Source organism: Eptesicus fuscus, chromosome 14 (genome assembly GCF_027574615.1).
Source record: "Eptesicus fuscus isolate TK198812 chromosome 14, DD_ASM_mEF_20220401, whole genome shotgun sequence".
Classification (NCBI taxonomy): domain Eukaryota; kingdom Metazoa; phylum Chordata; class Mammalia; order Chiroptera; family Vespertilionidae; genus Eptesicus; species Eptesicus fuscus.
Window position 1 is genome coordinate 5,232,586 of NC_072486.1, and position 12,446 is coordinate 5,245,031.

The window sequence follows — 12,446 nt, forward strand, 5'->3', positions numbered from 1 at the left end:
TGGATGAAATGTACCGTCTCCCACAGTGCCCCGCGCGGCAGTAGACACCCAGCACCCTCTGATGAGAAGAGGAAGGAACCAGGGCTCAGGGCACCCCAGGTCATCTGCTCCCAGCCTCGCCCTCTGGTTCTGGGCACAGCATTCCTGCCGTGCGCCGTCCTCGCCTCCATGTTCCTAAGGACGGCACTGGCCTGCTCATCCTGCGTCTGTGGCTGAGCAGAATGACATTAGTTCTTCAGACGCCTACAGACAGGAGTCGCCCAGGCCCCACCCCCCACCGACCCCTCCCTCCCACACACCACTCACCCTTTTATTACCCCCAGGGCTAAATATCTGATTGTATTCTCCAGCTTTCCATATAGATAGATAGATAGATAGATAGATAGATAGATAGATATATAGATATACACACACACACACACACACACACACACACATACACTAGAGGCCGATGCACAAAGATTTGTGCAAGAATGGGCCTTCCTTTCCCTGGCTGCTGGCGCCACCTTTTTGCTCTAGCCGGGAGCCGCCTTTCCGCCTTCCCACGCTGCCCAGAGGCCCAGAGTGGCTGAGGCTGTGCGGAACGCCTGCGTCCCGCCCCACGCCCAACCACTTGGCACCTGTGCATGCAAATTAACCCACCATCTTTGTTGGGTTAATTTGCATACTCCTGATTGGCTGGTGGGCGTCGTGAAGGTACGGTCAGTTTGCATCTTACTCTTTTATTAGTGTAGATAGTATTTCTGTTGATTTCAGAGAGGAAGAGAGAGAGAGAGAGAGAGAGAGAAACATCAATGATGAGAGAGAATCATTGATCGCCGCCTTCTGCACACCCCACACTGGGGATCGAGCCCAAAACCCGGGCATGTACCCTGACCAGGAATTGAACTGTGACCTCTTGGTTCATAGGTCAATGCTCAACCACTGAGCCATGCCGGCCAGGCCTTACGTATCTTTCTGTCCAGGTATTTCTGCTTCTTCCTGGCCTCCCTTTTGTGAATGGTTTCCTGTGCGTCTGGAGCTGGTGATGGGCATAGCTCCCAGAACCACGTGCTGTGTCCAGCTGGCCTGACCCGGGGCCGGTCAGCGGGACCGCCGGTGTCTTTGATCTGCTCTTGTTCAGGAAACCCACGTGTCAGAGCCTGCTGACCTCCACGTGAAACCCACTCTTCTTAGGTGTGTAGCCAGCTCTCTCAGCTTTCACCAGTATGAGCAGGCAGGGCCCTCCCAGGGCAGAGCCCTCAGGGTTGTTCTTAGTGACAGAGGGTAGCTGTGGGTGGTCCAGAGCTCAGTTGAACCAGAAGTCTGCCCCAAAAGGTTGGCTATGGGCTTACCAACCCAAGGAAACAGCCTGGTTGGAGGTCGGGGGCAGCAAGGGGGTGAGGGGAATGAGCTAGCTGAGGTGTTAGGCCAAACAAGAGGGGACACAGCGGGAGCGAGGTGGTTTAGAGTAGGTTGGCCTGAACCCTTAGCATCTTTGGTATTTTTTTTTCTTGCCGATCCTCTGTGCTTTACCTAAAAGAATCAAATTTTAATGATGAAGAGCTGGGCGCTCCATGAATTATTCACGAGCCGGGTCTCCCTTATTCCATAGATGTGTTTCTTGAATTTAAAAAAAATCTCGTTACAAGACTTTACATTCCTCTAATTAAACTTCTTCTTGCTAATGGGGCCCACCTTCTCATTCTCTAAAGACCTCTGAACCTGAAGAGGAAGAGAAGCTGCAGAATCGAAGTGGTGACGGGCCACTTACCAGTTGTGATCATGTACAAGTTACGGGTCTGACCCTCCTCCGTAGGAAGAGACGCGCATTTACCTTGTTAATGGCACTCGCCTCCCTGGGTAGCTGGGGAGGTTAGACGGAATCACGCCCTCGGGTGCCCGGCTCGATGCCCACCAGTGCTGGTCCCACCTGGTCGTAGGCACTTTCCTGCTCTTCAGCGTTTTCACCATCTTGCCACCCTCAGGTCAGACGTGATGGGACGCCTTCTTTGTTGTCATCCAAGCGATGGGTTTTTATTGAGCTTCACAGCGAGATGACAAGTCCAGAATCCAAAGGTTTCTAACGGCTGCTTCTGGGACTCCCTGTGTGGGGGGTGTCACAAAGTCAAATACATAAATGTGCGAAGAAGCCAGGGGAGCGAGTGCCGGCCCTGTGCCAACTCAGGCTGCCTGTCCAACCTGGGCCCACATTTCCAGAAAAGTCCAGGCCTAACCAAAGCCTGGGACAGGGAACCAAGTTCCCAGCGCCATTGGCTGGTGGGCATCGGTCCTTCACACACTCCTGTGTAGCGTGCCTGCGGCTTGAGGGCAGTGGTTCCTCCAAGTGTGGTCCAGAGACCAGCAGAGCATCCGGGAACGTGTATGGAAGCCAGTCCTCGGTCCTCAGCCAGACCCACCGAATTGGAAAGGCTGGGGGTGGGCCCAGCCTCCTGTTTGAACAGGCCCTCGGGGAGCTTCTGCCACGCTCAAACTTGGGGACCATGTCCTCAACCCTGGCTGGACCTGGGGGTCCCCTGGGGAGCTTGAAAAATCCAGTTGCCTGGTTCTCAAACAAGAATTCCTCAGTTGGAATTCGGAGTACAGCCTGGACATCAGGGATTTTCCCAGCCCCCTCCTTCCCCCCGTGGATGTTCAGGTGCATCCGGGGCTGGTAACTGCCCTTCTGGGGAGACTGTTAAAACACCCACATGATCCTCTCTGGGTGGGCGGGGGAGCGGGGAGGTGTGTGCAGCTGGGCAGAGCTCCGAGGGGCTGCCGCCTCTTGGAGAAAGTGACCTAACTCCCCGCCTCGAGAAACATCCTTGATCCGGCTTCTTAGCCGGAATGGCTATTTGCTCAGCGTGCTTTGCTTTAGAGGTGGTTTCTCTGTGTTGGGCACATGCAGGCATTCATGTTGCACAGATAGGAACTCCTAAATTCTCAAAGGCTCTCCCGTGGTTGCCCGCTGGCGAGCCCCCTGGCATCAGCTCTTTGTTTCATCCGCACTGAGGAAGGAGCGGCCTGGCCCTGGCACTGAGCAGCGCAGATCGTTCACCATTCACTCGGGGTGTGGGACACTCACCCCACCCAGGAAGCGTGCAGGGCCAGGGCTTAGTGGCTGGTGACAGTCTCCTTCCTTCCTGTGGAGGCACTCATTCCTGTGACTTTCATTAGGAATTTGAGCCCTGGGGGAAGTGAGAAGCTTCCCAATTACCACTCCTTTTTCTGAATAAAGGAGTCTGTTTTCTCCAGGAGAGGCCAAGCACCAAGGGGCTGAAGAGCAAGTACATTGAAAATGCATTTGCTACTTGGAACTGTGGGTTCCAGTCCTAGTGTGGTAGATGCTGCACAGGATTCGAGGAATTAGTGGGTCTAGATCTTATTTTGATATTTCCTGTGTTATCCAGATGAGTCGGTCTAGTCACCTGTGAGTCTCAAGCTGTGTTCTCCAGCCAGCAGCACCTGCACCCCTGGGAATTTGTTAGAGAGGCAGCTTGTCCACCCCACCCAGCCCCCCTGACTCAGAGACCGGGGCTTTGGCCAGCCCCCCAGGAGGTTCGGACCCTGCAGCCCTGGTTCTTGTCCATAAAATAAGGCGACCGGCCCAGGTTGTATTTCAGGTCCATTCCAGCGCTCCAGGGTCCTTGGGGTAGGGCCCGGAACAGGCGGAGCGATTCTCTGTCTTAGACTGCGAACTGCCTCTTGGATGTGTCGCTGAAATAATTCAGCTGAAAATCAGCTACGTAGGTAACAGAAGAGAAACAGATCTCCAGACCTCCGCACCCAAACCCCATTAGGGCGCTCACTATAAAAAAAGTCGTGCTACCTTCAGCGTTGGTGTCATTTCCCCAAAATGAAAAACCCCGGGTGCTTCGGGAAGGGAGCACCCGATTTCTGTAGGGGCTGAGGGCTGTCTGATACGATTCACCGAGCAGCGTTCTGCAGGAACTAAGAAATGGCATTTCAGAAGGATGCACAGAGGTACACAAGCTTTGCTGTAAGACAAGGGAAAATTTCAAGCCATTTATCAAAGCTCACGCAGCTTCTATTTCGAGACAGGTGGGAAAAATACCCGGAACAAGAAAGGAAAATAAGTCCGTATCCAGAGCGTCTCATAAATAAGAAAGCGGGACTGCCGGCCTCGCCGGGTTCTCGGAGTATTTTTGTCACAGTGTGGAAAGCTTCCCAGGCTTGCGGCATGTAATTCTTTTCGTTTGCCTGTTACCGACATCAAGGTTGTAAATTACTTCCCTGACGGTTAAAGCCAAGAGGGAAAAAGGAAGCAATAATTTGCAGGAGAGAGGAGCTGGGAAAATGGAACCTGGAGTTAAAAAAGAGGCAGAAAGAGAGAACAGAGTTCACTCACCACTACAAAGTGATTTGTTTTTCATCTGCAGTGCGGGGATGCTCCATAATTTAGGGCAAGTCCCAGAAAATCAAAGGCGGTTTTCTAATTGGCTTCTATTGAGTAGCAGCCTATTTGTCAGAGACCAGAGGAATGGTGTGCTGAACATCAGAGAGAGAGAGGTCTGTTAGACCTGGGAGGGGTGGAGAAATTGTAGCTTTTGTTAAAAAGGATGGACCGCAGGCCCATTATCCCTGAGCGAGTAATGTGGATGGAGGAGGACCACAGTTGAGGAGCTCTGCATTGGGCATCTCTGTGAACTTCAACACCTGAACACTAAAACCCCGGAGAAAAGCCTGTACTCTGAATAGTAATTGACCATAACGGTGTGGGTTTACTTCAGGGCTCTCTATTCTGTCCCATTGATCTATAGATCTGCTTTTATGCTAGTACCGTGCTGTTTTGATTATTAGGGCCATGTAGTATAGTTTGATATCAGGTAATTTTGATCTTTCTCAAGATTGCTGTGGCTATTCGGGGTCATTTGTGGTTCCATATATATTTTTGGAATATTTGTTCTAGTTCTGAGAGATATGCCATTGGTATCTTGATAGAATTGCATTGAATGTGTAGATTACTTTGGGTAGTATGGCCGTTTTAATGATGTTAATGATTCCTGTCCATGAACATGGTATATGCTTTCACTTATGTATCTTCTTCATTTTCTTTTTTGAGTGTCTGATCATTTTCCAAGTACAGGCTTTTTACATTCTTGGTTAAATTTATCCCAAGGTATTTTGTTTTATTTTTTGATGCAATTGTAAATGGGATTGTCAAATTCTGGCTCTAAACTTTGAGCAAGCTCCCCAGACACCCAGTGCCTCAGTTTCCTTCTCTGTCATGGGAGAATAATAATCGAGTCTACTTTGAGGATCAAGAGTTAGTACATGAAGGTACTTTGCAGAATTCATGGCATAGCATAGGCATTATTTTATTGGGACTATTTGCTAAATAGCCACGTGTTTCTTTAAAAGAACCCTAAAAATAAATTATATTATTTAACTGTAAGACCTTTTGAGATCAGTGGTGCCCTATTTGGTGGCCCCCAGGTGTGCATAAGGGGGGGTAACTGATAGGAGGATGCTTTGAGGGGTCCCTGGGAGCAAATGCAAGCAAGACTGATGACTTTGGAGCTGTGGGACCTTCTCCAGGGTCAGCTTCACTAGCATCCACTAGTAGCTTTGGGGGTTGTTCCAATTCGATCCACAGAAACTAATCTTTGTCGTTTGGTTTCCTTTTTGTGTATTTATTTTTGGAATAGACTCATAGACCAACACTAGAGACAGGTCTGAAATCAATGCCATACTTTCCTCTCTCCCACGGGGCACACTCCTCTGCGTTGGTGGGACCAGGCTGGGTGGCAGCTAATACTGAGCAGCCTACATTTTTTCTCAAGTCAGCTGTCCTCAGTCTGTGTAGCGTCGAAATGCTAGCAGCACCAAAACAAATGCATCCGACTTGCAAATGGTGCTGCGGCTTCCTCATCAGCCAGTGGGGAGGTAGTGCCACGCCTGAGTGCTAGGTGAGGTGACAGCGTGGATGACACGAAAGGGCTCAGCTAATAGTAACTTTCTAAGACGTTACTTGTGTTCATGAAAGTCTAGTGTACCAAAGTCACAATAATAGATTTGTGTGTAGTGCGAGACATTCCACTGCTCTCTAAAGGACTGAAGGTATTACAAAGTCTTTCATCGCACGTTATTTTTTAGATGAAGTCTCTGATCATTGATTTCCAGCATTTTGATTTCCCCCACTATTGAACGCAAACCTGACCTCTTACTCCGTAAACATCAGGTGAAAGTCCAAGTCCCCTGTCTTTGATGTGTCCAGTGAATTGCATTTTGACACAATTATTTTATGAGATTTGTACCTCTTACTGTAAGTGGTGCTTTGCTATTTTTAAAACTTTCCAACATCCGAATAAATGAATCGGGATAAAATGCTGAATGAAAACAACGTCGCTCCACTGACCCACCCTGCTGTAGAGAGCGGGCAGGGATGCTCCGACAGGACCTGTGGCCGCAAGCAGCGCCGCTCTGCTGTCAGTTCAGACGTTGTTTGCCAGCTCAGAACATTCGCTTTTCAGACATGTCAGCAGCATGGAAAGGCAGCGTCTGTTCTCTTACATAACTTACAGGAGCCTGGGTTGTTTGAACCTTGAGTAAGTGAACAAGAAGTCCTTCCTGAACTCGAATTAGAAAAAACGACAGTGAACCAAAATGTCCTGGCAATTCAGAGAGCCACGCTGCTCATTCACAAGTATTTAGGAACAAAACACAAATATGTAGTTTCACACAAATTACCTATATCCTGAGGTAAAAGCAGGTTTTTTAATGCCTCTTTAACATTGCTTTTTCAGGTCTTTAACAAAACAAAAAAAAAGAGTTCTCTTAAACCACTCACCATCTGCTAGTATATGCATGTATGCCTGTTCAGGACGGGGAGGCGTGGTCGTGTCTGAGGGTTAACGGTGGGGCGTGGTTTGTTCCTTGGACAAGAGGCTTGTGGGTGACCTTGAACCTGCGGAGAATGTGTTGGGCGTATTTGTGACTATGGTTTTGTCTTCCTGGTTCTCACACTGTGCAGTGACCGCAGGTCAGCACACTCCCCGAGAGCAGGCAGGTGTCGGGACCCCAGGGACAGCTTTCTATCCAGTGTCCATGTGTAACCCTGGACAGTTCACAGAGTCCACGGACTGGGTGGGCACACGTGTGCTGACGGATGAGTAAGTGAAAGTGCAGAGTGAACAGCTAATGGCCGAGATGTGGCCTCGTCCCAGCTCTTTCCCCCCAGATGCTATTGGCTTCACCACAGCACAGCTCCCAGACACACAGTTGTTCCGTGATTTTCTTTGTCCTTCAGTGTTACATCTAAGGATAATCCTGTACTTGGATCTTCAGCTGAGTTTCCTAACCCGGGTGTAAAAGGTGGCATTGCTGCCCCTGTAGATAGAAGCTCCCACCGCTGCCCAGCAGGTTTCCATGGAGATAGGTGTGTTCCTACTTGGTTACTTGGAGTTTGCCTTGTGGTGCTTCGGTCTTGAGGTGGGATCCCAGACCTCTGCTGGCTGGTGGGTCCACTGAGGCATCAACCTGATCCAACCTTGTGTTTTAATCACAGAATCACGTCAACCCCGCCATGGACTTTACCCAGACGCCCCCGGGGATGTTAGCCCTGGACAACATGCTCTACTTCGCCAAGCAGCACCAGGACGCCTACATCCGGGTAAGCTCACAGCCCCTCGCCGTCACAGGTTTCCTGCTGAACTTGACTTTCAAGCTCACAGGGATGGAGGCATTCCCCAGAGAAGAGCGGCCCCAGAGGTTTGGCTTTCATCACTCAGTGAAGTGAAAATTAAAATGAAATGAAACCCACCAGGGACAATGACGTAAAGACTTCTCACCTCTGAGTATTTTTCATGTGATGACATTGAAAAATGCAATAGTACAGCCCAGCCGGGGTGGCTCAGTGGTTGAGCATCAACCTATAAGCCAGAAGGTCCCAGGTTCGATTCCTGGTCAGGGCACATGCCTGGTCTCAGGCTCAATCCCCAGTGTGGGGTGTGCAGGAGGCAGCCGATCAAAGATTCTCATCACTGATGTTTCTCTCTCTCCTTCTCCCTTCCTCTCTATAATAAAACCAATAATAAAAGTATATTTTTTAAAAATACAATAGTACTGGAAAACGGGTTTATGTGGTTCAATATCTAATTATGACAGAAGCTCTTAGGCTTCAGTACCAAGGATGGAAATAGCTCTCTACCAAAACCCCGCATGGCTCCAGGAGAGTGGAAACCCGTGGACTCACTGGAACACTCCTGAGCAGGGGCCCAGGGTTCCCTCAGGCACCACCTCTGGCCACTGCTGGAGACACAGTGAGAACAACAGCCAGCATGGGAGCGGCGCGGAGGGAGGAGCTGTGGAGGACAAGGGAAGATGCCCCTGCTGATGGGCAGTGCAGGTGTGGGAGGACGAGGTGAGGAGGAGGGGAGCGCAGGGACCGTGACGGAGGAGGCCTGCCCTTCGGGGCTGCCCCGCTGGAGGTCCTGGGCTTGTGCCGACACCTGTCGCCTGTCCTCAGGGCGAGGAGCCCAGATTCAGTCGGGATGGGGTACAGCCACCCCAGGCTGAGGTGGAGCAGGATGTGAACAAATGGGACGAGAACTAGCGAACTGTGACCGGGATGACTAGATCTCAGCTTAGAGCGTGAGGAACGAGGTGTCTGGCACGGGAAGAGTGGGGCGGAGATGAGAAAAGGTAAGAATCTGTCACTCACATTTTCTCTTCGTCCCTCCGGTGGCGCTGGCTCCGGGACGCCAGGGTTTGGGACCTGGCCCCATGGTTCTCTAGTGATGCAAATGTGGGCGACTCCGCTGGTCTGCACTAAACAGGGAGCACCGTTCCCCTGGGGGGCATTTGGAAATGTGTGGGCTTGTTCCTTTGGCTGTCACCATGCCCTGCGGGGGGCTGCTGGCCCAAACGGATAATACACGGGACATCTTCCCCATGAAAACATGTGCTACCCAGGAGGGGCCCTTGACAAAGATGCCAGGCCCTGGCTTCCCTGCGGGCACTTGGTTTGAAATGGGTTTTACTTAATAGCAACCCACTCGTGACAGAGAGCAGACTGACAGCTGTCAGAGGGGAGGGGCGCTGCGGGGCTGGGGGAAAGGTGAAGGGATTGAGAAGAACCTGATACACGTTTTCCCATAGATGCAACTTGCTAAGCTTCGGCTTCCACTGAAATATTATTTGTAATTTGATTAGACAAAGGGTTTGATGCATTTTTCCGAAAGATGGGCGATCAGATCGTGGACACAAATGCAATCTCCCTTAAGAAAAGCGTCTCCTTCTCTCCCTGTCTTATTGAGAAGTAATTGACACACATCACTGTATGCATTTACGACACAGCGTGATGGCTGGATTTGTGAAGCCGTGGAAGAAAATTGTTTTGTTTTTTTTTTCATAAAAGTTTCATTTGGCTTGTAATGTGTGTATATTTGTTGCGCAGATATGTTTTCTAGGAGTGTAATCTGCTTGCAAAGAAGTGAATTAATATTTTTGAGATACTGTGTAGTATAGCCTCCGGAATGTTGCGTGTGAAAATGAGCTGTGTGGAAATTGAATTCAGAATTAATGATTCATGTTTGTGGACGGAGAGTGTTCCTAAAATTAGAGCTTATTGATGCCGAATGCATTGTTAATCGCATAAGCAGCATATGTCTCCTGAAAAGTAACTTCATATGTTCAGCCCATTCTCCTCAGCGCACTCGCTGAAACACTGTAAGGGAAATGAGTGTGATGGAACGCTTCAGAAGTTACCTCCAGGAGGGACTTCAGTGAAGAACCGATTTCTAAAGGAAACGTGGCCCTTTCTGTCCACATGCGCTGTTTCTTATTGGGTAGGCGTTGCTGTAACTGAGAGGCCCGTGTTTTCTCAGAAGTGTCCCTTTCCTGGTGCTGTTGCCCCCGCCTCCTCCCCTTCCCCCCCCCCGCCTCCCCCCCTTCCTCCCCTGCTTCCCCCCTTTCCCCCCCACCTCCCCCCCTTCCCTCCCCGCCCCCCCTGCTGACGCTAGGTCTGGCTGATGGGAAGCTGAAGCTATTTTCACGAGTGCCTGGGTCACGGGAACATGCCTGGGCTTTGTGGTGGCTGTGAGAGATACCCCGGTGATGGTGACCCCGGTGATGGTGACCCCGGTGATGGTGAAATTGCGCTGTAGAACCTGGGCTAGTGCTCTCAGGCAGCTCAGTGAGTTTGGTCAGGAGCGGAGCAGAGCAGTCTTTTCTGAAACATAAAAATGGTTCTTTTTTTCTAAGTTTACGTTTCTGTTAAGATTTGCTCTTTTTCTTGGCCAGGCAGATCTCCTGTCTGAGTGCCGTTGTTTATGTGTTACTTGTCCCTGCCCCTCAGCAGGCATTCGCCCTCCCCCAGACAGAGCCTCACCGTTCACTCTTCCAGTCAGAGCCACGGCGGGGTTTTTTAAAGAAGTTGTAACGTGCACACACACTCGCACGCACTGGACACTCTACCCCTTGTGTCCTCTGCCGCTGCCCGTCTTGCTTCTGCCCCTGGCTGTCCTGGCCTCTCTGGTGGGTCCTGTCCCTCCGCCTGCCCATCAGATGGACACGATCCCCGGGACGCGGCCAGGGGACTGTTTTCTCCTCAGCCCCCAGGCTGCCCAGGCTACTGAGTAACCCCCAAAGGCCCATCAGGGAGCGAGGTGACGGGACTCCCCAAGGACCACGTCACTCGGGAGTCCTGTGGTTGAGGAGCTTTCTGGATAAAACAGAGGAGGGTGGGCCTGGGGGGAGAGGTCAGGATCAGGCACTTTCCCCGTCACTGGGAATGTATTTTGATTGGGGAGGTGGGAGAATCGGGGACACAGACCAGAGTCCTCAGCACAGATGTGGCGGTCAGGCCAGGAAAGCTTCCTGGAGGAAGCGGTCCCTGCACTAAGGTCGGTGGGTAGTTCTTAACCAGGGGAAGGGAGGGAGGGAGGAGAGGAGAGGACGCTAAGCGGAGGGAAGCTGAGCAAAGGCAGAAAGGCATGTTCAGGGAACCAAAGCTCGGGTAACGCTGTGTCTAAACGTACGCTGCCATGTCTACCGCCCGGAGGGTGAGCGTGGTCACGGCCAGGGAGGCAGAGGGGCTGGCTCCTCGGGGACCTGTCGCTACGTAGTGGTGTCTGGACTTGAGCCTGAAGGCAGTGAAGAGTTTCCGAAGTGTTTTCAATAAGGAGGATGAGAGTTAATTTTAGAAACATCCCTCTCCTGCCAGAAGACAAAGGTGAGACGTGGCGGCTAGCGCGGAAATGCAGCGGGATTACAGAGAAGCTGGCAGCCGGACCAGGCGGCGGCAGCGGGGAGCAGCAGCTCGAATGAGTTATTCTGGATCGAAAAGAAACTGCCGTCTCCGGGGAAGAAGGAGGGGCTTACTGGCCACGCGGATGGGTGGGTGGTCCGGTCTTTAACAAGTTAAGCGCCGTGTCACTCACCGGTGACTGACGCTATCCTTTCCGTCCGGAAGACAAAACAGGCTGGGCGCTCAACGTGTTAATGACATCGTGCGGTCTGTAAGGGTGTTCACGTGGAGACATGCAGACCCTCAGCTGCGTGTGGGGCATCGGTGTGTGGGCCCGCTAGTAGGCAGTGAGAAAGGGCAGCCAAGGTCAAGTCCGCATAGACACCCATTCTGTATATTATGTGTCCTGGGACCTTCGAACCCACTCTCCGTGGAGCTGTGAGGATGACCTCAGACACCGCGTCCCGACGCTCCGGGGAACCCCTGGCCCACCAGCCTGCCTCTGTGGCACCTGGCACAGAGCGAGTTTAATGATTTTTCGTTAGTTACATGAGTAGAGTCTCTTCAGTTTTTACTTAAATGGTCTCTTGCCAGTGATCAGTGTATGTTACCATCTGAGAACCATGGCCTTCGTGCTTTTAGCAGTGACCGGAGGTATGTTTTTGAACGTGGATTTATGGACAGGCAGCCTGGCTTCTCGTGAGTCCTTGAATGAACTTGGAGCTGTGTACTGGGGGGGAGCAGGGATGGAATTGAATTAGCCCACACGTGGGTGGGAACAGCACACGAGGAGGAATTGTGGGTCTGGGCACCCGCTGTGCCCAAGTCAGATCTGGAGTCCTTGGTGATCTCAGACTTGTGGGTCGCACTTATTCAGGACATAATTGCTTGCTTTCTTTAAAAAATATATATTTTTTATTGATTTCAGAGAGGAAGGGAGAGAGAGAGAGAGAAACATCAGTGAGGAAAGAGAATCATTGATTGGCTGCCTCCTGCACCCCCCCCTCTGGGGATGGAGCTGGCAACCTGGGCAGGTGCCCTGACCGGGAGCCAAATCCTGACCTCCTGGTTCATAGGTTGAAGTTCAACCACTGAGCCCCACCGGCCAGGCAGAATCGCTTGTTTTCTGCAGATACTTCTGTCCAGCGAGGCCCGTCTGAGAGGTGGAGCACAGTGCCGGCTCCCTCCCGTGGTCCTCGGTCACACGTCACAGCCAGGGCAGTGGCACAGGCTGAGATGTCGCGTCTTTGTGCTGTTG

At 51.4% G+C, this 12,446-nt stretch overlaps 1 protein-coding gene across 2 annotated transcripts in view; it reads left to right on the forward strand.

Moving 5' to 3' along the window:
* The window catches only part of ELMO1 (engulfment and cell motility 1), a 401,111-nt gene that overhangs the window by 192,707 nt on the left and 195,958 nt on the right, over positions 1–12,446 (forward strand). For both annotated transcript variants that reach the window (XM_008147245.3, XM_008147253.3), the window contains one exon: positions 7,508–7,612. In XM_008147245.3, the coding sequence (XP_008145467.1) occupies positions 7,508–7,612 (105 nt within the window). The remainder of the gene's footprint in view (positions 1–7,507; positions 7,613–12,446) is intronic.